General features: G+C 45.7%; 1 protein-coding gene and 1 long non-coding RNA gene across 5 annotated transcripts in view; both read left to right on the top strand.

Moving 5' to 3' along the window:
- The first annotated feature begins 1391 nt into the window (after positions 1-1391).
- On the top strand, positions 1392-6028 carry SRSF5 (serine and arginine rich splicing factor 5). Of its 2 annotated transcripts, none has more exons than XM_027879697.1 (8): positions 1392-1549; positions 1951-2105; positions 2294-2364; positions 2577-2672; positions 3051-3120; positions 4413-4486; positions 4859-4969; positions 5125-6028. In XM_027879697.1, exons 2-8 carry the CDS (start codon positions 1980-1982, stop codon positions 5372-5374), a joined length of 798 nt encoding a protein of 265 aa, XP_027735498.1. In that variant the 5' UTR covers positions 1392-1549; positions 1951-1979; the 3' UTR covers positions 5375-6028. The 2 variants fall into 2 exon arrangements, with proteins under 2 accessions (XP_027735498.1, XP_027735497.1); XM_027879696.1 differs by having other exon boundaries at positions 1434-1549; positions 1948-2105.
- Positions 6029-7672: 1644 nt separating this feature from the next.
- LOC114055494 overlaps positions 7673-27422 on the top strand; it is a 36474-nt gene continuing 16724 nt past the window's right edge. The window contains exons 1-6 of one of the 3 annotated variants that reach the window (XR_003570741.1): positions 7673-7828; positions 10507-10650; positions 11703-12217; positions 12780-12940; positions 15217-15335; positions 21750-21947. This is a non-coding gene — a long non-coding RNA (uncharacterized LOC114055494). Of the gene's footprint in view, positions 7829-10506; positions 10651-11702; positions 12218-12779; positions 12941-15216; positions 15336-21749; positions 21948-23287; positions 23463-27422 lie in introns of those variants that run through there. The other 2 variants (XR_003570739.1, XR_003570740.1) reach the window with 2 other exon arrangements.

The following is a 27422-nucleotide window of genomic DNA, read 5'->3' as shown; positions in this document are numbered from 1 at the left end:
GTTTAGCTTTGTGCACAAGCTCACCATGCAGACGGGAGAACATCAGTGTTGACGGGAACAGAGCTGCATGTTTCCAGGGTGGCACTTCTTAAAGCACTGTAACTTATTATGAAATTACCAGTGTTGAATGTTAGACAGCACATTTGAATGTATCTTCCTCGGCAGGCAAAGGCTATGATCCACAAGGATAATCACAAGCATTGTCTTTCATTGCTCAGAGTCCTCCCTGTACTGCAGATTCTCTTGTGTGTGTATTATCACCCTGTTTTTTCTCATGGATGCAGCTGCTCTGCAGGATGGGAATACACATCTTTCTAACACAAGAGAAATATGGGCAATACTGACGGTTGCCCTTGCCAAACACAGTAGCCTTTCTCATCATTGTCTGTGTGCAGCAAAAATCACTTTCCCAGTTCAGGGACTCTGCATGCTGTTGCAGTTTCAGGAGTGAGTGTGGGGGCAGTCATGTAAAGCTATGATGTCAGCGGCATCACATGCAATATTGTTCCAGGGAAATTTGCATCCGTGACTAAGCATGAAAAAGAGAAATTCACCTCACAGAGGTCATTAATAACAGACCCTGGGTGTAACAAAGATGATCCACAACGGGAAGGGGCAGGTGATAAGGTTAGGGGCAGCATGGGACTCCAGGTAGCGTGGGATTCCAGGTGCCAAATCAAGGAAATGCTATCAAAAGGATCATACTATCATCATCTGAAGGCACCAAAAGGGGCAGCCCGATGCAGCTACAACTGCTGGCTCTTTGTGTAAAGGCAGCTGATCCACTGACAAATCTGGCAAGGAGAGTCACAGAGCCAACCTATTAGACCTCTGTCTGTATTGGAAAACTAATAAGTGTTATCTTCAACTTCCAGCTGTCTTCAGCATTTCAAATAGCCCTTGGCATAATCCACTGTCTTTACTGCAATCACCTAGAAGCCAAGCTGTGATACAATTCTGTAGAGTTATGTAAAACCGAGATGAAGCTCAGCTATTTACCTTCTGATTACACACTTGGTTCCAAATGAGGATGCAAGCAAATCAGGAGCACCTCACATATTTTTCTCCTCGTTCTTTGCTCATCAGGGCCTGTTTCTGCAAGACCTCGCCTACTCTCGCATCCACGTGGCATACTAGCGCAGCACAGCTTTTTACTGTTGTGTACCGTATGACTAAAAGAGCCCCGATGGTGGTATTTAACCCACCAACTCAGCTCTATGACAGCGCCGTGCTACCCTTCACCGCAGCCTGGGGACTGTTTGTGCCTTCCCTGCACCCAAAATGGCTCCCGCGCAGTGACGCAGGGCCCGGCCCCGCCCTGCCCTGGATTCCCCGCGGGGCGTGGCCGCCGCCTGGGCCAATGGCGGCGCGGGGCGGCGGTGACGCGCGGGGCCGCCTCCATTTCCCGGCGCAGCGCCGGTGTTGCGCAGCAGTCGGAGCTGACCGCCGCACAGGGAGGACGCACCGCCCAGCGCCCGCCGCACCGCACCAAACCACACCGCGCCTCGTACCCGCCCGGCTTGGTCCGCACCGAGACCCCGCAGCCCAGGTTCGTGACAGCCCCTGCGGCTTCCCTGCGGAGCGGGACGCCAGAGGAGCTCAGCGGGTGGGGTGCGGCGCAGGGCGCTTCTGCCGCCTGCCCGGCCGGCGCATGGCGTTCTCTCCGCGCCGTTTCGCTCGGTGCGGGCTGCGGCGCGGTGGATGGCGCAGCCGGGTGCGGCACGGCCGCCATTTTGTGGCTGAGCGATGGCGTTCCCTTTTCTTCCCCGGCTCGGCGGGGGCGGGGCCGCGCGTGGTGCTCCGCGCTCCCATTGGCGCGGGCTGAGGCGGTGCCCACCCAGCGCGCTCCCATTGGCCCGCGGCGGGGGCGGCGACGGCGCGCGACGCAGTGCGGCAGCGGCGGGCGGTGCTGAGTCACCGGCGGCGTTTGACGCTCTCTGCCCGCAGCAGCGCCGCGCACACACCGACCGCAGACAGCCATGAGCGGCTGCCGTGTCTTCATCGGGAGGCTGAACCCGGCCGCCAGGGAGAAAGATGTGGAGAGGTTCTTCAAAGGATACGGCCGTATCCGCGACATCGACCTGAAGAGGGGGTTCGGGTTTGTGGTAAGTGCACCCACCTTCTCCTCCCCCTTCCCCAGCCCTGTAGGGTCTCTTGCCCTCGGTGCTCACTCGCATTTGATGGGCACGACGCTACTTCTAAAAAAAAAAAAAAAACCGTTAACGCGCCCGGGGAGCCATGCTTCGTGACAAATAAGCATCTATTCATTCACACTTTTGTTGTGGATTTGCAGGAATTTGAGGATCCAAGGGATGCAGACGATGCTGTCTATGAATTGGACGGAAAAGAGCTTTGCAGTGAGAGGTGAGGTATCCTATTTCATGGATGTGCCATCTTGTATATCGAAAATAACCAGTAAGTCAATTTTAGCTTGTGTTGTGTAATCAGTACTGTTCAAACCATTTTGTGTTTGTTTGGTCCGTGTGTCATCCGCTCCTCCAATTACTGTAACAGAAGAATTATTGTAAGAAGAAAAAAATGTAAACACGTGGTTTTCCATGTTTTTCTTTTCGCAGGGTGACAATTGAGCATGCCAGAGCCCGCTCGAGGGGCAGAGGCAGAGGGAGGTACTCTGACCGTTTCAGTAGCCGCCGGCCACGCAGTGACAGGAGGTACGTGTAGCTTTGAACTGAGGCGGTTTCAAAAATAGGCACGCTGTGGACCCATCCCATCCAAGAACTTGAGGTGGAATGAGCTATTCAAAGGTGTTATTTCTCTTTTTAGTCAGTCATTTGATGTGGCAGTAGGAGGTGAAATATTACGAAATTGCTCACGTATGCTTGTCATCTTTATGCTCCCTCCCGAAAGTACCTATTGCCTGTCCTAGATTGCTCGGGGCATTACGTAGTTCATCTTGCAGTGCTAATAATGATATGCAGATACCGGCTCTTGGTGCAGCCTCAGTTAATATTAAAGCGGTTATATATTGTTTACTGATAAAGGCAAACAGTGTGTTGTTTGTTTATATTGAGTTGTTCATTTCCAAACAGAAATGCCCCGCCTTTAAGAACAGAAAATCGTCTCATAGTGGAAAATTTGTCTTCCCGAGTCAGCTGGCAGGTTTGTTGAAACACGATTAACTATTTTGATTTCATTTAAAGGATATATTATGTAATGTAGTTTCTTTGTAAAATAATTAATTAAAATTAAATCTAACTTATTAAAATGTTTATGTAATTAATGTGATTTTTTAATGTAATATAAATATTTTGAATGAAAAATAGTTAATTTAAATTTATAATAATAATAAATTTATATATTTGAGGATATATATTTACTTTTTTCTTGTTTTTAAAATCCATTTTAACCACATATTAAACCCTTTATTTGCCAGCCTATCTGTGTCGTTGGCCTTATGACGAGGAGTGCCTGTGGGTTATCCTAATCGTTCTGTCTTGGTCACTCTTGGTCGGGCCTGGTTGACTTTCCAGTCAGCTCCTACAATGTCACTTGGCCACCTCTAGATCTGTGTTTGCCGGTCTAGACGTAATCGATGCACTCCTTAAAGTGCCACATTGCAGCGATCCCAGAGCGTTAACGAGATCTGATTCCTAAGTTGAGAGCTGTTCTTCCTGTAACGCTTCCGAATAACGAGGTCCTGGTCGAAAAGAGTTGAAAGATACGAAATTAGGTGGTCGTTGGAATCCTGATCGCAGTAAAGTGGTCCTTGGTGACATCGAGCGTAGAGAATGTCTGGATCCATCCATAGTCTCCTGATAGGGAGGGCAGTGCGATTAATGGCTTCCATCGACTGGGTAGTGTTCGTCAAGTGGGTGGCGAAGAGCCAGTCGGGCATATGTCATGACGGTATCTCCGGTCGCTTAATGCAGTTTGCTGCTTGGCTAGCCTAGGGAATTGTTAATGAAGGTAAAGTAAACTATATTTTTAATGACATATGGGGCACAAAATAATTGGTGTTATGTAAATGTAATTCTATATTTGTATAAGATTTGTAATGTAAATGGAGACTGAAATAGTCCAAAAATATATGGGTAGTATTTCACACTCAGTCCCGTATGTATACAAATGTGCTCTTCTATTTCTTTCTCTCTCTCTCTTTCTCTTTCTTTGTTACTTAATCTGTAAAATCACTGTAGACTAATATTTACCTTAATGTTAAAACACTTTACTAGCATTTTGCTTAAAGCAATATGCTTTTTTTCATTTATTTCGTGCCCTGATATAGATAATTCAATATTGATAGAATACAAGTATGGCAGTTGCCATGTTTGTGATTTACCTAACATCTTCTCTTTCAGTAGTCATAAGATTCTTTTGTTTGTTTTAAACTACTTTTGTATAGATAAGTAATAATTTCACTTCAGTGCATAACATAAGTGATCTTGTGTTAGGATCTCAAAGACTTCATGAGACAAGCCGGGGAAGTAACCTTTGCAGATGCACATAGACCTAAGTTAAATGAAGGGTAAGCTTCTCCAGTCACCTCTTGAAAGCTGTAGAGTAATCCCTGTATGTGTAATATTTGGGGGAGGGAAGGTGGCTACTTTCAGTGTCAGCAGCTGTTCATGGTTTAATTTCACTACCCTTTGAAAATGCATTCAGTGTTTAGGGAGTGGACTTTTTCATGCTTCAGTGATGATAAGGGATACTTACACTGAGCGGTGTGTTTTGCCGTTTGGTTTTGGGTTTTTGTTCATTTTTCTTTCCCTGCTTTTTCACCGTTGTAAATTGTGCCTGGGTTTATAAATAAATACAAGTTTATTTATAATATAAGTTATAAATACAACTTATAATAGTGATCTTTGTGTTTGGGAATTTTTTTTTCTGTTTTCTGTAGGGTGGTTGAATTCGCCTCTTACAGTGATTTAAAGAATGCTATTGAAAAGCTTTCTGGTAAAGAAATTAATGGAAGGAAAATCAAACTAATTGAAGGCAGCAAAAGGCACAGGTATGGATTTCTGTTCTCTTAAATAACGCTTATATATTCATGGAGAATATTTGAAGTCAGTGACCAGGCAGTCGAACTGGAGCCCAGTGAATTGCCTGGTTATTGCCGTGGTCCGTGGGGTTTCGTTGCTCACACTGTTCTCTTCGTTTCCTCAGTAGGTCTAGAAGCAGGTCGCGGTCGCACAGCAGGAGCTCATCGGGCTCTCGTAGCCGTTCTCGTTCGCGCAGCCGCAAGTCTTACAGCAGGTCACGGAGCAGGAGCCATAGCAAGTCTCGGTCAGTTAGTAGATCTCCAATGCCAGACAAGAGCCAGAAACGTCATTCTTCCAGCAGATCAAAATCTCCATCATCTGTGGATCGGCAGAGGTCTAGATCAAGGTCCAGATCTGTTGACAGTGGCAACTGAACTATTAAGTAACTTGCCTTGGGGGCTCTTTTTTAAACCATACTTGCTAAAACTTGTGGTAAGTATGTGACTTTCTGTAGGGAAGGGTTTGGATGGGGAGGGGGGGAGGGATGGGAGAACTTTGTAGATGTGGACCATGGTGGGAAGGGTTATTGACTAATTGTATTAAATGTTTTTTCATAACCCTTTTCTTGCTCACATTTTTTGTGAATGTCTGAAGTGTATAGTTTGTGTATATTGGCAGAGCTCTTTATATAAAACTAAAGCAGACAAATTTTTTTGTACTCAAGAAAAGTCATCTGAACGCTCAATTCTCAGTATATTCAACTGTGAATAGCAACTCAAAAATATTAGTTTAATTATCAAATTAAACTAATAGCTTTAGGCATCCAAGAGCTCTATATGTGCTGTACATAAAGCTTTATTTCAGAAGGTATTTTTTTGTGCTTTTGAGATGTTTCAGTTATAGGTCAGCAGATAAGTGCTGGTTGGTACTGGTAATAAAACTTTTATTTTAAAATATTTTCATTTATTATGACTTGCACTACACTAAGAAAAAGCCCATTTCACTGCCCTGTGGTAATAATATTCTATGAAGCACTCTAATTCTTGATACCTAAGAATGAAATAGCTCAAATAAAATATAAAGAAACATTTCTGTGTCTGGTTTGTTCTTAGTGTTAATAAAGTGTTTGTACTTGCATTACTAAAATGTTTCTTAAAGATGGGTCTGTGGCAAAGTGATGACTGTTTCGGGCGTGGGGGAGAAGTGGTGTCCTTTGAAATACATCATTTGATGTCCTTGGATGTCTCTGTGTTCTGAAGAATAATTATGCTGTCGCTGCTCATGGCTAGAAGTGGAACAGATGAGTCATTTAGCTTTTAATCACTTTGGAGAATAAGCGTGGAATGTTAAAGATGGATGTGGGCAGCATACTTCATTAGTGTATGTATGCAGATGCTTAAGAGAACATTGAGATAAACCGTATTTTTAGGCATTAGTCCTCATTCTGGGGCAAGAGGCATTTTTAAGTTGGGGGGTGGGAGTACAGCAGTGGTACCCTGAGGATTTGCACTGTAGTGTTTGTGCCTTCTCGGGGGCAGCAGTTCTCTGCACTCCCTGCTGTTCTCAAGCCCTCACCCACAAGAGAGCTTTAGAATGTAATGTTAAAAATAATGTTTTCTTTATAGAAAAGTGCTTTACGAAGGTATTCTAGTAATCTGCTGAAGCCTTTAAAAATATCCTTGTAGCCTAGGCTGGGATTTGGATCGATCATAGGAAATGCAAGGGGATTCCTTTCAGAACGCGTTCTTGCTTCTGCAGCCCTGCTACCTTCTCTCCATGCTGTCACAGTCTTTTGTGTACTGAGGTAATGGAGGGAGGAGTTTATGTGCCTTGCAGATCGATCTATTAAGGTGTTCCAGCGACTGCTGGGAGCAGGCACAGAGCGGGGCTTAGATCCATACTTAAGTGGATTGTTACTAGTCAGCTTTGGAGAATGGGAGGCTTCGTTCTCAGAGGCTTGCGATCAGATGCTGGATCACCTCAAGAGGTATGGAAGAAAAGGGTTTTAACTTCTGGGGATAAAGGCAGTGTTGACATGGGGATGGAAGGTTAGCTGTGTTGAGACCTTAAGTGAGTTGATCCTGCTTACTTGGGTTGATGATGGGCATCTGTATCCAAGTGGGACTTGGTTTCAACTGGAACCCAAGTAGCTGAAGGCACCTGATAATGGGAAAGGGGTGGATGTCACACTCAGGCTAAACATGAAATGCTGTCTTCTCTATAAATAGTTCTGAATTCTGTTTTCTAAACTGCACTGCTTACTTGCCTTGCAAGTGGTGTGAGCAGATTTTTGCATTTTCCCTGGGGAGCTGGCTGTTGTGATGAGGAGCTTCCATTTTAAAACAAACTCTGCAGTTTAAAACAGGCTCTGCATTATGGGGAATTATGTTGACTTCTGGCCAGAAATGATTCTGTGTTATATAGTGTAGGTTCTTGGCATGAGCCTGTTTATACGGATTACTTGAGTTTACAATGTGTACTTTGGGCATTGCAGGTGTTAGTGCCAATCTTCAGGAGCGTTGCTGTGTGTAGTGTGACCATAGCTGGGTGGTGGTGTCATCAGGCGGGGTGTTGAGTGCACTGAGTCTGTTAAAAAGAGGTCCATTCAAGGGTCATTTGTTCTCAGAGGTTCGGCTTGCTGGGCATTGACTCAACACCCTAAAGCAGCCATCCATGGTCATGGTTTTTGTGGCCTCTGCTGCGTGGAGTTTGGAAGATGGGAGTGACCAGCAGTCCACAGGCTGCACGGCTGTGCACTGAATCTTGCTGGTTTCTGCACGGAGAAACTTTCACACTTCGTTTTGGGTCTTTTTGTCAGAGAAAATACATTAATCTTCAGTGATGTCTTCAGCAGCCCCTTCCAGCGTGTGCCAGAGGGACAGTTACAGGTAAGTGAAATTAAAAAAGGGAACTGGTAAGGGCAGTGATTTTCATAGAGGCAAAATGAGGGGCAGTCACTTGGGAGCATGGCCCTAAACTGTCTCAAAGAGTTGTCAGAATAACTTGGAAGTCACTGAATGTCTCCTTTCTGGTCTGGCAGGAAGAGGCTTAGTCTGGAGCAAGGTTCTCAGAAAACAATAAGGTGGGTGCAGTTAGCTCTGTGGCAATCTCTTTATCTGGTGTAAAATGAGCATATAGATCAAAGTCCTACACAGAACTGTTGGAGACCTGTGAGCTGGCTGCAGAAGGTGGAGCTCAGAGGGTTGTGATAACATCTGCTGCTGCAGAATCCATCTATTGTTTCCCTGGTTTCCCACTGTTTCTGTAGGGTCTTGACATGGTTTTGTTTCTTGAGCAATAACTGTGTCCACACCTGCAGAGATCACTTACGCTGCATCTGAAGAAAGAGAAAAATGTGAGAATAAGCAGTTCTGAAACCAGGTTATGGAAAGATTGTGACACAGCTACAGTTGGTACTGCTGGGTGATGTAAAGCAAGAGGAAGGAACTTAGAACTCCATCCAGAAGACTGAAGCCATGTTGTTTTCCAGTGATTTATGATTCAGAGCCTAGAAAGCCACTATTTTTTAATCGTAGTCTCATAACCACCTGCACGGCTGTTTTGAACGTCAACTGCTTTGCACTGAAGGCGTACCTGAGGATCCAAGTGAGGGTAGGTTTTTTTCCCCATTGGCAGTTACCCTTCCGCATAGCTATGAAATGTGGTAAAGTGATCCTGCAGCAGCTCTGTAGCAGCTACTCTGCTGCTTCCTTGTTCCCAGGGACTGCAGAAAGCTGGACTGGAAACATCAGAGGGGTGACTGGTAGAGGATCTCATTAGGCAGTGCATTTTTCAGCCATCGTTGCACATAGACAGCTGAGCTTTGGTATTATGGACCTGCTGAAGTTGGAGAAGAGTCTACCTTACATTTATACCAATATTGTATATATTTTTAAATTAAGTTTTGAGCTCTTTATGTACTTCTCTAGCAAAAGATCCAAATGTTTCCTTCCTTCAGCTGCAATACTTGGCACTTCTGTCCTCTTCTTCCTCTCCCCACTCCAAAAGTGACACCATTCAGAGACTTGTTTCTGTAAATCAGCAAATAAGAAACCCCTAAAACTCAATTTGTGAGCATTAGCAGGCAGGCATTCCTTTATTATCAGCACTGGACACACAGGATGATAGCTCCTCTAATTGTGCGTGTCCCATTCTCGGCTTACATATTCAGTAAATGTCTTACATGTTCACTACTTATAAAGTTCACACATGTTAATTAGCTATCTCCATTGAAATCTCAGAGACACCATGATGATGAAGAGGACCATGACAAGGATTGCATTCAGGGCTTTGTCCGTGGCCTGCTGGCCAAATGCAAACAGTGGTGCCATACTGGTCGATGAGGTTCTTTGCACACGATCCAGGCTCCAAAACTGAGCTCTCAAAAGCTCCCTCAGTTTTGTTCACTCTACTAAAGGGTTTAGAGGTCCGTTCTTCTGTAAGTGGCTGGGAAAGTGAAGGAAGGCTAGAAGTGCAAATAATACCCAATTAATTCAAGGGAAACATGAGCTCTCAGGACACTGCTCTTACCATTCAGCAGCTGTTGAAACAAATACATATTTAAAGCAATCAGCCATGAACTCCATTCACTTGAGAAATATGCTGTGCAGTTTGTGTAGCTTTTGCTCTGGTCTCCCACCTCCTCCGGCGACCACCCTCACAATGAGAATGAGAACATAGCTGGTGGGAGCAAGAGGGAGACCTGTTCAGAAGTTATGAAGATGGACACTTCATACAAAGGAAAACGAACCAGAACTCTTGTCCACGAGATATTGGTAAGGCCAGTGCTTAAAAACATGATGCATCCAGGGTACTACTTTGTTTTTAATGAGGGTTATAAAATACTTATTCCTCTGGCCATAAATCAGTATCTTGATAGGAAGTCTGGGAAGAAACTGCTTCCACAGGTGAGTCATTTCTCTAGTAAATTCTTAGGGGCCTTTATGTCTCTTTTCCTGATGTGCTAAGCCGGACACTGTCTAGAAATTTTTTGGTTGTATATAGGAATTAATTCTGCAAGCCTTAATATCCAAAATACTATTCTGTCTTTAGCAACGAGGGGACGTTCTGCATAGCAGGAGCCTCAACTGACCTCTGCAGTGCAGGGCTGTGCTCAGTGGGCACAGCAGTGCTTTCTGAGGCACATGGTGCCTTCAGCATCATGATGCAGCTGGGGCTCCAGACATCACCTGAGTTCTTCAAGCAAATCCAAATAGGCAGCTTTTACCCACCCCTGAGCGGTACCTGCATTGTGCTATCAGTACAGGGCTGCATGGCACGACATGCACTCCATGCTCTGGCATGGAGGGAAGCAGGAGCTGGGCAGCTGATGCTGAGGAAGGAAGAGGGACTAGAAAGGTAGTTGATCCTCTAGCTGCTGCAAGGGTGACTGCTGATCATCCTGCTGCTGCTCCACCCCTGGCTGCACAGGAGATGTGCTTCCCTATGCCTGCCATGCTAGGGAATGGCACATTGCCTGCCCTCTCCTTAGGTGCCCTGCTTCCTGATCTCTTCCTCCGGATTTTGCCTTCATTTAAGACATTTATTGCCTTCAAATTGTCTCTAGGTCCAGGGAGAGACTCAAAAAACAGAGAGCTGAACACATTAGACTAGAGAAAAGTGAATGCCATTACCTCACATGCCTGTGGATGCAGCTGTAGGAGGCTTCAGTCAAATCACCCACTACTCCATCCCTTCCTGATTGAAGTTGGTGAGTGATAGCACTCTTCAGTCCTTCTGCATCAAGAAAAAGTTTCCCCTTTGGTAAAATCTTGTCCTCTGCTTGCAGAGTATAAAACCTGGGTCTAAAAGAGCCTCACAGATAGGGAAGTTGTTATAGGATAGTTGTGTTACAGTACTGGGGAAGGGATTTTAATCAGGGAGGTTTGCTGCCCTATGGCTAAGTTCTAATCCCTTTGTTGAAGGGCATTATAATGCTGCAGTAGCATGTCCATTGCTCCTATTCATCTGGGAGCTCAGTAGGCTCAGCTTCTCCAGCCCTATTGCTCTGGAAACACTGCTGGCAGCAGGAAGGAATGTTGGAGCTGGTCTCCCTGTTCCTCCCCACTCAGTCTTGCTTTGGTTGGGAACTTTGTTTTCCAGGCTGGCAGCCAGGCTAGAAAAGCCCCAGCAACAGCTCAGGAGCCCAGGACGGCATCCCTCATCAGGCGGAGAGGAGCAGTGCCTGCAGCTCCCAGCAGCTCTGCACATCCATGCCCAAGGCTTTTCCTACACCTTTGTGAGTACCACACTGCCGTGCTTGGAGACAAGGGCCCTTCCCCGTAAATCACTGGTTTTGTCTCGAGACTTCTGTGTCACTGACTACTGCCTGACCTCGTTGCTGGGCCCTGGCTGAGCAAGCAGGAGGAGGTCGCCTACAGCACTGTATGTTTCATTTTTCCTTGGGCATCTGCAAGATTTCTATACATAAGCAAGGGCTGCCAAAGTAGCATATGAGCAAGAACCATAGGAATTAAGAGAAAATGTGGGAGCAAAGGCCACAGCAATTCCTTATCTCCTTATACTCCTCCCTTCAGGTTTTTCTTTCCTGCAAATCCCCAGCCTTCCTAAGGAAATTATTTGGTTTTCACTGTATTTGCCTTTTAGCTGTGCACCCAGTATTGTAAGAGCTGAGGAAAGGGTCAAGACAAGCAACTAAGTGTCACTGCCCACTGCCTCAGCAGCACCCGGAGCCCCTTCCTCCCTGCAGCTCAGGTTTTTAAAAATTACAATGTTCTAATGCTCTCACCTTTGTCTTTGCAGGGCTGTAGAAAAATATTTCCACTACCCTGATAGTTAAAAAAATGCCTGCTAGTTGTTTATTGTTCAAGCATTCCTGCTGCTTCCCTGTAGTTAATGGAGGAAACGCCACGGGAGCCAAGGGAGAAACTGGCAAAGAGAAGCAGAATAAATTAATATCATTGTTTCACCCTGGCCCCATCCTGGGACATCCAATTGTTTCACATGGGCATTGGAGCTGGGGGTTTGCATTCAGGTATGGCCAAGAGAGTTGGATTTCGGCTCTAGAGCTGCTGCTCCCTTTGGTGCAATGTGGGAGGTGGGATGGCTGAAGGGCATGGCTGGAGAAAGGAGCATTCTCCCATGCAGTGGGCCTGGGTGTTGCGTGGGCATACTGCTGGTAGCCTGCCAGGGCTGCTGCTGACCTACCTCTGCTCAGAGGAGGCTTTGGCCTCGGAGAAGCTGCCTGTTTCATCCCTAGGCAAAGCAAGCCTTTTCCTTCCTTCAGCCGCTTCCTGGAAGGTCTCAGTTCCTAAAAGGTAAACTTCCAGCTGTTCTTCAGGCGCTGTCCGCTTCTTCTCTCTCAACTCCTCTGTGCTCCAGCGGCCAGCCCCCGGCGCAAGGGCTCTGCTCTGCGCGGAGGGTCCTGCCCGGCTCCTGCCGCTGGAGGGCAGTGGCCGCATGCCCAGCGCCCCGAACCTCCGCGAGGGGAACGGACCTCCCAAAACAACAGTCTCACCCTAGATTCCTTAGGGCGCCTTTATGAGGTCAGATAGTCCCAAATTCAGAGAAATGGCCTAATACAACAGGCACTTAATACAACAGGCCACTTAATAAACCGGAGGCATTAAAGGAGGTATTTAAAGAATGAACAAGAAAACGTATACAAGTTTGCAGGCTTCCTGTTGGAGCTCAAAATGAGGCTGTGTTGTGGACTTTCTTTTTTTAAAAAGGAGTTAGTGGTTCATGCTTTCACAATGCAGCTTTATAAAATAATCTGGTAAATACAAAATGGCTTATGTGCTTCTTTCAGTGGTGGGGAGCTGAAGCCCAATTTTCTAGTTTACGGCTGCGATCATTGTCTCTTCTATGTTTTTACAGAACCTGTATAACTTGAGCTCAGTCCTGTGGTTGCCCAGAGGCTCCGTTCCATCAGATGTGCCTGACAGGAGCAGTGGTGTTTGATTTATGTCAGATTCCACGCTCTGTTGGCCCACAATACCAGGCACGACTTCAACATCTTATGTCCATATTTTGCTCAGGTAAGGTTTGAGAAAACAGTGAGAACTGTACAGTTATGTGCTTGGATAATCAATTTGCTCATTTCGGTGTGATTTTGAGTAAATTTGCCCACCACAGCCCTGCCCACATGTGGGCACTATGCTGGAGAAACTGTCAGGGAATGGAACAAGGAGCTTCTTCAGAGATCGTCATGATTTGTCATGATTTGTTCCAGCTGTGTCTCCCTCCCACCACAATTTTCTCCATATTTTTTCCACTTCTGTCATCACCTGAGGATGCGTCTCATTTAAATAGGAAGTCTTCCAGTTAAAATCCTGGTCTGTTCTGTCCTGTCCCAGGAAAAGTTCTGTGTTTGGAGTGGTGGTGTCTGAGCCCCCTGCAAAAGGGTGAGTCATGAAAACAAGTTGAATGGGCTGGTCTTGAGATGCAAATCATTCACCACCTAACATGGAGCACTCTGGGCAGAAGCTGCTGTGCAGCACTGGCCAAGGTCAGCTGTAGCCTGATGACATGGTGATGGCCACACTCCCCTCTCTCCTCATCCCCATGCTGGGTGCTAGTGTGTTGCCACACCAGCTCCATGATGAGAGGGACTATCTGGCATGTCACAAGGAAGGGGCACATATGGAGGGTGGGCTGGAGAGGCTCCCCCAGCTCTGGATGGTCCTACAGGGCTCCCTGCAGCAAGGCTGAAGGTCCTGTCATGATACCAGGAGCATACCCTAGAGACTTCCTGCAGCTACTGGGAAGTACCAGGAATGGGCAGCACTGTGACCCGCAGTTCACTGCCCAGCTGTGTCTGCTGCAGCATTTTGGCACAGATGGTGGCTCCATCTGGCACCCAATGCCAGGGTGGCTGGGACTTCGCAGCCGTGCCTTCCTGGTGGCAGCCTTGCTCTGTTCCCCTCTGCTAGGCACTTGCTGGCTCCCTACCTAGGTGGTGCTACTCTCAGCAATCCTGAGCGTAGATAGGAGTCAAAGTTGTTTTTATTTATTCAAATCCCATTTAGCATCCATCAGGCTTAAAAATCACATGATTACCTCTTGTACAATCTTGTTTCACAGGAAAGTAATTAATTCAGCAATTAAGCTGTGCCCAGAACAAATGATGTAAGAGCACTCTGTATGGGCTAAATTAGTACCTGCTGGGACACAATGCCAGCATCTGCCTGGTTTAGTGACATTTATTTTAAACAGTCAGAGGTGGAGATGCTGCACCCTGTGTAATTTTACTGATGGCTTCATTCCAGACAGAGACCCAGAGAGGACTCAGTAGTGTCTGCTGGAGCATACTCCATTTGGTCAGCAGTGAAAAACAAGCTTACTCTGATGCCTCTTCTCTGTGTTAGGGAGGGTGTTTTAAATTTGAGTTTCCTGGCCAGATGGGCGTTGTTTATACCTCAAGCAGTGCGGGAAGCTCTGGAGAAAGAAATGCCGCTATTACAGCAGTGCACTCAATCTTCCTCAGAATTTCTAGAGTGAGGCTTTCCATCAGCACTGGAAACTGCCAAAGGGCCTCGGCGGGAGGGAAGGGTCCTGCCCCATCCTTTCAGTGGTGTTAATCCCCTAAGGGATTTGCTCCAGACAGAGAGCTCTGCTTCTGGAGAAGGGTGATTTTTATGGTAGGCAAACACAGGTTGCCATGGATTTCTGGCTGCTGTGGTACATTCTCTGTTTCCCTAAGGATCCTGTAGCAGCAGACAATGTCGTGTTACGTGGGAAAGACTCTATTTTTCCTTGGTGGGAAGCAGGCTGCAGGTCTGGGGCAGAAACCCTCCTCTGATGTGTTGAGGGGAGCACTGGGGGCACCCCATATTCCCAGATACAGAGGGTGTTTCTGTTTTTGCTGCTTCTGCCACAGGAAGGGTGTCAGCATGGTGTTGGAGCAGAATCACCTTAAAGGCAGATTTTTTTGAGAGGAATTTCTATAGAAGGACGTGTGTTCATGTCTGTGATGCTTATTTTTTTCTGTAGGAAAAGAGATATTTTTTATTGTCTAGTGTAGTTACTTGTTAACTATGTATTTAGTGGGTCTAGTTAATCTTGACTGTTTCATTTCCTAAGGGACCAGATGTCAAAGACAGCTTCAGAAAAATCTGATAGCTTAACTTTTCTTGCAACTTTGATAAAATGCTGTCAGGAGGACAGCAGGGCATTCCTTAAGCCTGTCTCCAATATGTATAGCCCTAACCATTGCTCTGAGCTTCATGGGAGGAATGAACCTTGTCTACTGTTCTTTTGACCTTTGTGGGGTGATTACAGAGAATGATGTGTTTTCTCCGGGTTACATGAGAAGACTCTTTGACGTGAGCTTGGGAGAGCTGATCTGGGCAGCTGAAGGTTGCCCTGTCCCTTGCCTAGCTTCCAGCTGTGGGTGCTGTACATCTACAAAGGGCAATTGCACCTTCAGCTGAGGTGAGTGTGCTTTGTTTATATCAAAGCTTATATTTTAAATAATTTCTTTGGATAGATTGTGCTCAAGTTCTGATGTCGTACCTTTAAACTGTTCTGTTAGTGACATGAACTAGCCCTCCTTCCTACATAATGAATAGGAAGATTTAGTAAAGGTTAAGAAAGTGGAAAGTGAAATAAGGTGATCAGGAATCACCAAGGATTAATGAAAGAGTCCAAGACCATTATATAAACTTTCAGGGAGAACCAGGAGGTCTATGACAATGGTGACTAATCACCCAGTTTTTCGCCTCCTGCTGCTCCCCGGGCTCCCATATGAAGGGCAGCCAAAGTGAGAGAAATTTCCATGTCCAGGAAAAAGCCTTGGAACTACCACCACGGTTAATCTTAAAAAGTCCCCAGGTGGCAGTGTGAAAGACTTCTAAAAAGCATGAGGTGGAAAAATATCTTTTTTGGAGAACAAAAAGAAGAAATGATTTAAGTAATCCAGTCCAAAACAGATCTATGTTTAAGTGCATGCCTGACCTTGTAGGACCAAGCTGACCTTTTAGAGTTACAGGGCTAATAAGGAGTAAAATGGTGCTGTCACTGTGGAGCCCCTGGCTTTGCCTGGTCCTTGTCCGCTCCTTCAGCATCCTTGAATCACTGACTTTGGTGCCTCGAAATGACCTTGTCTCTCTCCTTTCTTACACTGGTGATTACTCATGGACTTTACAGGGAAGCTGTAGACTGTGTGTATTAGAAGGTCAGACTTCTCTTTCTCCTGTGGGTATTAGGAGTTTTAAAAAGGGGACATGTTAGTTTGCTTAGCAGCAAAGAGCTCCCTGAGAGGCAGAAGTGGCTGCAGCCACATTGCACTTTTTCATGAGGATCAAAAAAGCAATTGAGGGGATGGCTTGGATCAGTCTCGATCTTGGTCCTGCTCTATAGCCATCTCCTTTGTGGGAAAAGCACAAGGAGAAGCAATTTGACCTTAATAAATGATAAGCATAGCATGTTTTTGCTATAGTTTTCTTTTAAGTCTGGTTCTGTTTTCAGCATCCACAGAAAGGCTGGTGTGAAAGCCTGACTCCCACAGGCCAGTGGAGTGTCCCAAGTGTGCCAGCCTGAGGGCATGGGGGACGGCAGGAATTCACAAGTCAGCACCATAGCTGAGGTGAGGCACCTGAAACCATATTCCAAGGGATGTTTGAATTCTGGTCATCCCTGGGTAATCCTGGAGTATTGGTCAAGCTCTTGTTATTCACAATCCATCAGTGCAGTAATACTAAATAAATATTTGGGTGTACAGCAGTACTTGGATGCTGTTTGTTTACAGGGCAAGCTCTGTGAGTGCTCAGTGGTGTGCCTGTGCCACTGCTTTTCAGTTTGGATTTGTGGAGGCATTTGTTCCTTTTATTTCCCCACTTAGTTTGTTCCCTTATTCTTCAATTTGCACCTGTTGTGACTGGACCCTGATTCAGACTGAAGAGGCAGCATGTGCAGAGCTTATGGTATTCACTTACAGGAGAAGGGAGCTGGACCTATTTCCTTGCTTGATGTCCTGCTGTAGGACACAGACAAGCCAATTTCTGCCTCTCTTCAACCATCCTGCTAAAGCTGTTGCCTTCTGCCTGAACTGAGCTATTCTGCATGGTGTCATGAAAAGTTCAAGGGGACTGTCAAAAAACCTTTGGTAATTTGTGTACTTTACCCCTCTGGCAGCTCCTTAAGCTCCTATGGGCTGAGCTCTGCCTAGAGGAGCAGCCTCCGGGGTAGCTGGATCCCAGTTTGGGTACCAAATGTATTCCTTGTCTTCATGAATGTTTTTGCTGAGTTTCTGGGCTGGTGGAAGCTTCATGGTTTTGAGTTCCACTCATGCATTAGGCACTGCTGTGTTTTGGTTATTGGCATTCCTGTGGTCAGCCCTTGTGTCCAGGGCTTGTCCAAGCACCCAGGCCATGGCAAACCAAACCCAGCAGTGCAGTGTTTTTGTCTTGTTTTAATTAGAGTAGGACATAATTATTAGCAGCATTGTTTTTGTTTCCATTTGTTTGTTCTGACAGCAACCAAAGGAGGCCATTATCTCTACAAGAGGATGTTTCAACACGTGCTATGGTAAATAAAGCTAACAGGATCAGAGCAAAAAGAGGATCACATTCTCTTAAGGACAGCAATCAATAATCAGGCTGTTACATGCCAAATCCTTTCAAGAGGCATGATAGCAAGCTTGCACTCAGATCAGCCTCTAATCTTGCAGAATCACTGAGGTCTTTACTGGCTGATATATGTCCCACAGTCTATCTGCCCTGTAATGCAGGTGTCCCTTTAAGATATGTGGCAGTTTGGAGACGAAGAAAGTAGGTTGATGGCAGCTACCTGCCCCTTTTGGGCAACATATTTCTGTATGGATCAGGCTAAAGATGGAAAGTCCGGTCTGGGTTTCACCCTGAATAATGTTTCACCACCTTTCCTGCTCTGTGAACAGCAGCAACCTTGAGCACACAACATGTTCCTGGAAACTGTGCTTCTCTGGTCCCCTCAGCCAGAGACAGCAGCCTCAGTTTTAACTTTTCTGCAGGCCTTGGCTGCAAACAAGATTATCTTGGAAGCAAAATGCCACTGAAGACTTGCTCTTCATACTGGCAAATAAAGTACTTAAGCAATGTGATGTTTGTTAAAACAGCAAAATATCTTCTAAAAGTGTTTTTGTGCAACACTGGATAAAAATGACGAGACATATACTAGAGGGTGTTCATTCCTGAGATCTCCAGTGTTTCCTATACTCCTCATTTTAGTATGTCTTTTGATCTTTGCTGTTTGCCCCAAAGCTATGGGCATTAGGTGAGCTCCTCAATTTTATTTTATTTTATTTAAAAAAAAAAAAAAATAAAGAAGAAGTTCATAGCCCTCAGGGATTTGCAGAAAAGTTTGAAAATGTGACCATAAACTTCAGGAAACCAGACTGCAATTAGGAAAAACTCAAATATTTATAATTTTCTCTAAAAAACAGAACAAAACCCCTTGCAATTTTAAAGCTGTGATTCTTTGGAGCCTGATGCATAATTTTTGAGTATGTGGGGTTGGCAGTGCTGGAAAGGATGCTTTTCTCTGCCCTGATCATGTTTTTTTCTGCTGGGAATTTTATTTACCAGCTACTTTAACTGTTTCTGCACCTTTTTCTTGGCTGGCCTCTCCTGCACATGAGAAGCCTTTTCCATCTCTCTGGGGACTTGGAAGGGCAGATAGAGATAGTGGCAGGGGTCAGGATCATCCCAGAGGCTGCCCTGCATGGGTGCATCTGGCCACGTGGTTCAGACTTGCTGGGTAGCAAAGCCTTTCCAAGGTCTTAAAACCTGCTCTCCTGGTGAGGAGGATCCCGGGGAGATCACCTGGGACAGCAGCACCTCTTGTTTCCCTCTCAGTTGCAGCCAAGTGCGTGGCTCCTCCTTTGCAAGCCAATAGCTTGGCTTGGAGGATTGTCTCCAGTGGGCAAAGCTTGCTGTAGGGATGTAATCTTCCCTGAAGGCTCAAGAAGGGAAAAGGCTCTTTCCTTCAGGTGCTTGTTTGCATGGTGTGGTGACTGCTGCAAGCGAGGCCCCGAGTGTGACCCTGCTGTCTGAAGGGCATGGAAAGGCATGGTGCCTTCCCAGAAATTCTGCAGGGAGGCAGGAACAGCATTGGGCTCTTCTCTCTGCTTCTTCCTTCCCAAGCTGCCCTCCCTTGGGCATTGCTCTTTCATATTTTTAGAAAGCACAGTTGATATTTTTCAACCCTGAATTTGCACGTCAGCAGCCATTGCACAGTGAACTCTCAGGGGCCCATTTATTTCACAAGCAAGGGTCATACCCTGCGATAGTGTTTTCTACCACATCGTCAAGAGCACCCTGAGCTCTAGCTGCTTCAAAATGGCAGCTATTGTTTGGTGTCATTAGGCTCATTCCTATTTTAGGGACAGATGCAGCAATGTGCTGCAAGCAGCCCCTTTTTCTGCCTTCCTCACAGTTTTATGGGGTAGTCCTAGTTTAATTCAGCACAAGTCCCTTGCAGAACTGGAGTGTCTGGAGACTGGCCATGGTTGCTACACCAAGCTCTGTTCTACAAGGGCACAGCCCAATGCATCTTTGCAGAATGATGCCTGCAATAGGGAAATTATGCTTTGGCCTCGTCAGTCAAAGATTTGAATTTATAAAAAGTGAAATATCAGTCCTCTGGATAGAGGAGGGCAACAGTGATCAGAACTTTGATTCAGAGCTAGAGGATGACCATGGTGATGTGGGGAGCCATTTATCACCTTTGGTCAGAGAAGACAGCAGGACCAGTAGAAAACTTCAGAGGCTACAGAGTGGCTGGGCAAAGTCCAGATCTCTTCCCTCACTATCCACGATCTCCTCCCTCACTGTCTGGGCTTGGGGACTCTGTGTGTTAATATGGCACACCCATATTAAGATTGTATACCCATCATTTCCCACAAAAATACTTACTACAGGGAGTTTGTTTCTCCACCCCCCTGTTGTAAGAACCCCTGGATTGTGTGGGCCCTCTGAAACCATCCTTAGCTAACCTGTGCCATGTCCAACTAATCATGCAGGGCTCTGAGTGTTTTCACATTTTCCTAGCTGGGCTGAGCGCCCTTCCAAACCGTGAGCCCGATGCCCTCCGTGCAGATTCATGTTCCCTGAGAAATGCAATTGTAACTATTTCAATTACGGGAGCCCTCGAAACCATAAATGTCTTCAAAGTTGTGAAGAATGTCCCAGCCTGGAACTGAAATGAGCCCGGCTCACTAAACTTTGCCCATTACATTTTCGCGAGTTTGGCTCTATCCGATCTTTCAGCTAGAATGGTGTTCTTACTTCCAGCATGTGTGGAAGGCACACTATCTGCTTATCCTGATATGGTGTCCACACTTCCAGACTCAACCTTGACTCCTTTTTCCCACTAAGGCTTCTCCCTAGGTAAACAACTCTTTTGGTTTGTCCTGTTCCTACCTGTATTTGCTCATTCACTTTGAAAATAAATACTCCTTAACCTGGGATATTACTGGTGTTTATTTTAGGCTGGTTCAGGGTTTTGCTAGCAAAGAGGGCAAAATTCTTGCATGGTTCTTAGGCCAGTGTGCTTTATTTCAGACACAAGCGAACTCTAGTCACTCATAGCACGTGCAAGTGGCTGTGCAGTGCTGCATTCACATACAGAGCTATATAAAGGGTAATGATAATGTTGCCCAGAAGGCTAACACATCAAAGGCCAAGGAGCAGTTAAAATGTATTACGAGCTGTTGGCAGTGATTGTGGGGGGTATTCGTGTGTTGCTGATTTGGACAGCCAGAGTAAATGAAAACCCTCTGGATTAATTGGTACCCCAAAGAGATTTAGAGGAAAATGAAGGCTGATGGAAATTGACAAACAAGGGAAAACACAGATAGCTGGGTGTGTTGACCTGCAGTGGGGCACTGCTGATTAATTTGCAGCTCCCTACTGTGCCCTGGGAAGCCAAGCAGAGCTGCGGGTGCCCTGCCAGCAGCTCGCCTAGTGCTTTGGTGGGAGCAGGCTGAGCCCCAGAGGCAGCATCTGCAGTGCTATTTCAGCACTTCCAAGTGTCTGGTTAAAGGTGAGACTTACCAGGTGTCTTGTGACACCTGGACACAGGACAAGAGTTTAATTACTTTTAATGATGTGGGGTGCTAGGGGAGGGAGAGGAGGCCTGGTATCACAGAGTGACTGAAGCTGGGAACTTGAGGATTGATTTGCACAGAGACTGCTGGTTGAATCAGACGACAACCAATATGGGGACTATTGAATGATACACTCCCATCTTTTACTAGGATACCTGTATTCCAGTTCCTATTATGTGGTTTATTATTAATGCTTCAATTTTACATAAAGGGCATCTAATATTTGGGTTATACTGACATCCATACAAACTGCAGTTATATCAGCTCACTCACTTGTTAGGTGACCAGCTGGAGCAGGACCACTCAAAACAGCACCAGCAAAGTTGCGCCCTTGCAGACCCCCCTCTTTGGTGGCTGAGGCAGGGTACTTGTGCTGATGACAGTGGGCAACTGGTGCTGACTTGAGGGTCTTTCACGTGTCCACACTGGGTCTGGAAAAGAGGGTCCTTGTTTTTCTTCCGATCAGCGGCTGGTTTTGCCAATGAGTTTCCAAAAAAATTTTGCCAAAGGCAATAGACCACAAGCTGTGCTGGTATCAGTAATCTCTCATCTGGACACCACACAATTCAGCCTGTCGAGTACTTCCTCAGTCCTCTTGCCTTGGTCCTACCTACTCATCACTGACTCTGGTAGAGACACTTTTTTATTGCTAGTCTTGCCTAGACACCTCACAATTTGGGTGGTTTCCTGTTCCCCTGCAGCTCGAGAGTTTGCTTCATTCCTGTACCCAACTCCATGCGTCTCATATTTCTCTCTTGCAGACTTGAGGAATCCTTGTCACGGGAAGAAAAGCACAGAAGGTGATGTGCTTCTGGTCACCTGATGACTTACAAGGTCTCTTTCTTCTCACATTATCCTTTCAGTGCATGGACAAGAGGAAGGAAAAGGCTGCTCAAACTGGCAGGTTCTCCCAACCACGTGTCCTTCTGGCAGCTGTGTGGGTGTGATGGGGATGGAAGGTAAAACAACAATTCTAGAGGGCCCTTTCTCAGTCCTTTTTCTGAATATACCTATGAGAACAATAGATGAGCAAAGTTACCCAGAAAGACAGAGAAGAAAAGCACATTGTTGTATGCACAGGTAGGATTGCTCATCTCCCTGAGACCTGACCCAAGTCTGTCAGGCTCCTGTCTTGTCTCCCAGCCCATTGTCACAGATGACAGTTTTAAAGCATGGCTCAGCTCTGCAACCTTCATCACTACCCACCCCACTGTCCTTCTGCTGGCAGCCTCCTTCATTCTTTAGATGTCACAGGAAAAACCTTGCTTTCTGCTTGTGCCGGGGAGCATTGTAGCAGGGTGGGAGAAGCAGCAGTCTTCTACACATTTTTAACATAGTGAGGCCCAAGAATGAGCACCACCAACTTATTTTTGACATATTCCTGAAAAATTCCTTGCTTCTCCCATAAATCTGAGACATATATAGAGAATCTGTTTTCAGTCTTAAAGCTAAAGACAAGCATAAATTTTAAAATCTATTTTTAAAGCAAATTGCATTTAATTTATAATGTTAAACTGAAGTTTTTAAAGTGCTCTCATCCTTGAAAAAACAGAACACTTCATTTTTTGGTGACTAATGATGAAATGTTTTCTAAAGGTGACTGAGCATAGCACAAAGAATCTTGAATATATTTATTAGCTAATTAGACATAATTAATTGAATCTGGTTGCTAATATTGGCTATGACTTTGCAAGCGAAAAGCACTTTTGGTTAGCTAGACAGTTACTTATGAAAGAACAAAAATTCAACATTAAAACACATGCAGCTTACTGAATAATCATGTTATTTGTCAGACAAGCAGAAGAATCATCATTGAAGTGCTCCCTAAGTGTCAAATTGGGTAATATACATAATTAGGCCCCTTTGATTAGATATGTGCCCATGGTAACAGCTGCACTCAAGATCCACATATTAGTATCGCCTTGAAATAATCTTCAGAGGGGATGATGGCAACAGAGCACTTCTGAAGCTTCACTGGGGAGTCTTTTAGAACATAACCCACACACCGATTTTCTCTGTTCCTGTGGTTATTCTTTATTTTATCTTATTATCTTCTATTTTTAAAACAATGCATGCCTTGGTTTTCAAAGGTGATATACTACTTCCACGAAGTGTCACTACACTTGTATCCCTAAAAGGAAGATCTCTTACTCATCTGCATCACATTTTAAAGCCTGGAGCCTTCCTATATTTAGGGATGAACCCAGCAATTGGCAAGGCTGATGCAAGCTGTTTCCAGGAGGTGGCAACAACCATCACCTGGAAGAGAGCCTATCTCAGATCCACTCTTCTCTCATAGCCCAGGACAGCCCAGTGATGGGTAAGGTCTTCTGGATGTTCTTTTAGGTTTTTGCAAAAGCCTTGTGAACAAACTGTAAGGTCTCAGCGAGAAGATTGATTTTGCATGAGATCCAATCCTCAGAGAGCCTGCAAGCCCTGAGCTACTGCCAACCCACACGGAATGAGTCTGAAGGGTACTGTTTGGGCAACAGTGGAACCCAAGAGAGCATTTAGCTGTAGATGCAATATGAATTGTTCCTGCAGTTTATTTTTACATACTTAGAGGGTGAATAAGTTTGGAAGAGTTGGAGAGAATCTGAGAATTAGCAGAATGAATTATTATTGGTTATTTATATAAAATGAGAGTAACATATCTCCTGGTACAACATTGTGTGTTCAGGGATGATGAAAGGTGCTTTTTGCAGAAATGCTGGTGGGGAAATATTTAAAAGAAGATTTTTTTCCCCCAATAAGGAAGAGACCAAGATACAGAAAAGTTCCCCAGTATGGAAGTACCAGGGAAAGACTGGTCTGTAGCAGGGAAACCTAGGCAGGAGGTGCTGAGAGTCTGACAGGAGACGAATGTGAAGTCACATTCCTGGCCAGTTTGGTTTGGAAGGCTAGTGTGTATGTGGCTAATCTTTTCCTGTCAGCTATCCCATCAGTGCAAGAGAGCCATAGTGTACCCCTATGCGGACATTTCACCTGTAGAAACAAGATAGGACCTGGCACCAAGGAACCCTCTTTGGAGGCACATGGTGGAGATGAAATCAACACTGAAAGACTGTGAAAAATAAGTGGAAAAAGATGTTTTAGGATATCTTTTAGCTTTTTGAAAGAAGAGGAATATCCTAAGCAAACGGGTAAACAGAACAGCTAGAAAGCTTTGGTAGGCATGGGGAGAGCACAGGGGAAGACTTTATTTCCTGGTTTAGCTGTTCCTTGGCACAGAAAATGGGAGAACTTTTTCCAAGGGGCCAGTGACACAGCCAGCTGTGTTTGTAGCCTTGAGCTGCATAGCAAGAACACTGAACGTAGTGTCCATACAAAGTCATCAAACTGTTACTGGATGCAGCATTAGGATCTCACCTACTGAAGCAAAAACAGACACGTGGATCCATCTTGGGCATGCAGTACCTGATTAGGAGCATGTCACCTTTCTCCCTATTAGCATGTTTTTAACCATGCTCAGTGGACAGGATCATCAGAGTGTAAATTAACATCACTGGTCAAATTATACTAAAGTTGTGAACTTTCTAAACCCTTCCCTCTTTTCTCTAAGTCAGTGCTGGTTTTAACATTGCTTCTCAAATGAGGAGATTATTCAAACCAGTTTCTTGTTAGTCACATCATCACCAAACTATGAGGTCTGAAACAAGTTAGACCAAAGCCTATGTCTGCCCTGGTTGAGAGTAGGAGGACTCTAAAGGACCTGGGTTGTGTGCGAACCCTGTGGTGATGGTAGCGATGGCTGTGCCAGCCCTAAACATCCTGTTTTTAGGGTATCTTGTGGATATTCACTGCCTGTGTTTGACAGTGCAGTTGTACTGGGTATTCCCAGGCACGTGGGACCTCCTATAGGTCCTGAAGGGCATCCTCAGGTCATGGGGCTGGAGGCCTAGCAGCTATATGGGTGGTGAAATCAGCCCAGAGAGAGTCCTGGAGTGCCACAGGGGAAAGGCAGAGTGGATGTGCTGTGTGTGCAAATGAGAGTGTTCACACACACAAACGTGTATATCTAATATTGTTCCCTCCTGCGATAAATGGCTCTAAGTGGAGCTTTGTGAAATTTTGAATTTCTGTTTTTCAGAACAGAGCAAACCGCGGCAAAAAACAGGAAAAATTGTTTCCTGGAATTAAAACAGTCATGTTCAGAAATGTTTCCATGTTCCATTTTGACATTTTTTGGATCAAAGTGAAGCATTTTGACATTTGTGAGGTAGGAATGTTTTGTTTCAATTTGTTGAACTGACATGAAACATTTAGTTTCAAGTCTGCTTAACATTAAAGTAGGCAGTGCCTTTCCTTGGGTTTGGGTCCCATTCTCTCCTCTGGGCTGTGCTCCCTGGGAGCTCTGCCCAGCTCCCATGAAGCTTGGGCCAGGTCCATGTTGTTTTCAGTGAATGCAGCTCAGCCGCAAGCCCCATGCACAGGAAAGAAGAGAGGCCTTTTGGGGAAAATTCATTTCAACGCTAAACTCAATTGAAATGAAAAATTTTGGGACAGTTGAAGAAAAGCGCTCTGTTCCAGATCACCTCCACAAAACACCATTTCTTGTCAGCAGCAACCCTGAATTCCTGGAGGCGCTTTTTGTGTTGCAGAAGCTGTGCTCTGATTTGAAAGGTCCCCAGTGAGTACCTGCATAGATTTTGTTGCGATCTACACCAATAAGCTCCCAGGAGTTTGCAGACTGGCCCCCTGGACTTAGCAACAGAGCTGCCCCTAAGTGTCGGTTGGGCAGATTTCCCGACCAGCTAAGGATCCCCACTAATCCTCTTGGGGGCTGGCTGGGGCTGAGGCAGCCTATGGCTTGGCTGTCCCCGAGGGAGGTGAGTGGGCTGCAGTAGGGACAGGAGTTTCTCTTGGGAATTCGGCAGACTCCTCTCTTTTCTGGAAGTGGCTGTAGGGTCTTCCTGGGATTTCTCATGAATTTTAGCTAAAAGTAAATTCAAAAGTTGCTCTGGCTCATTCTCAACACCTCTCTATAGGACCAGGCAGGTCCTACTACTTTCTGTGAGGGATAATTGACTCCCTTGCCCTCCCCCTTTCCTGGGCAACAGCTTCAAAAGATCTCTGATTTTGCTCAGCAATCAAGCAATCTCATTTGCAAAACAACTGCAATGGCCCTGCAAAAGCAAAAGGACAGCTCCTTTGTTAAATAGTGCCTTTTGGTGACACAAAAGAACCATAAAGGTGATGAAGCTGCAGCCGGGACAGCCGCGTTTCCTGGACTGTGCAGCCTGGCCTCCCTCCCCCTCCCGGCTGTAATTTCAGACTCTGAGTCTAAGGATTATGCAGGGCTCAAGCCCAGGGAGAATAAGGTGCATTGCAACTTATTCTTAGCTCCAAAAATTATTCCTGGCTTTGCTTTGAAATCTGAACCAGGGTTAATTTCTCTCCCCCTTCCCCCAGTCTGTTTCCTCTCCTCTTTCATGTACCTATTTGCATAGACTGTCATCGTAAGAATCTCCATTAAAATTGAAAGCCTCCTTCCTGCATGTCACCTCTCGCAGCCCCCTTCCGCTTGCCCTGCATGACTTTTGGAGGGCTGGAGAGCAAAGGTCCTGTGCTAGCATCGCCTCCTGAGCCCTGCATTCCCCCTGCCCTCAGTCCTGCTCCTTCGTTGCTATAGGAACATCCATCAACTTGGGAGTGCCAGAGAAAAAGAACAGAGAGTTATCTTAATTATTTAATGATTGATTAATATATGTTTATAGAGCACTTCAAAACAGTGCATAATTTTATGAATAGTTTATTAACTGGGCAAGTGGTATAATCTGCTGAACATCCTCCACTCTCATTGTTTTCAGTGGGAGGAGAAGTCGGTAGGCAGCTTGCAGGTTTTGTGATAGTTACATTACTAAGAGTACTAGTAATTCTGCTTCAGGGAAATAATTCAAGTATGAGCCTTTACTTCACGTTTCATAGGCAGGGCTGCTCCCAACACCTGCCACTGAAGTTACTCAAATGCCTCCATTGTAAAGACCTATGTTCAGCTGATTTTTGGCAGGTTTTACCCATCTGGAAAGGTTTGAGCTTACTTCTCCTTGAGGCTGAATACAGACAGGAGGCAGAGAGTGCTTGCAGCTGGTGGTGCAGCATGGCTTGTTGGTACAGGGAGCCTCCTGGCTTAGCTGCTCTTCTCTGCTGAGTGACTGTGGCTTTGTTAGGAGGCCTTGGAGGCTTTTGCTAAAGTTTATGTGCTTTGTGCCCGTAGCACCAGGCTGGAAGGACTGTATAAGCAGGGTCTGTTGTCTGGGTGAGGAAGGGTGGAAGGAGGAGCATGGTGCTGGTGTTGTGTGTGCTGCCTTGTTCCCATGTCCAGTTGAGGATGCCAGCTAGACCAACATTTGCTGGTTGTAAATCCTGATCTCTGCCCAGCCTGACCCAGGTAAGCTGCTGAAGCAAGCCTGTCTTTGCTCTCTTCAACCTCA

The sequence above is a fragment of the Empidonax traillii genome, unplaced genomic scaffold, assembly GCF_003031625.1.
Source record: "Empidonax traillii isolate 1590-97213 ecotype Southwest subspecies unplaced genomic scaffold, ASM303162v1 scaffold56:size2478089, whole genome shotgun sequence".
NCBI lineage: Eukaryota > Metazoa > Chordata > Aves > Passeriformes > Tyrannidae > Empidonax > Empidonax traillii.
This window is presented reverse-complemented; position numbering and strand designations above follow the sequence as displayed.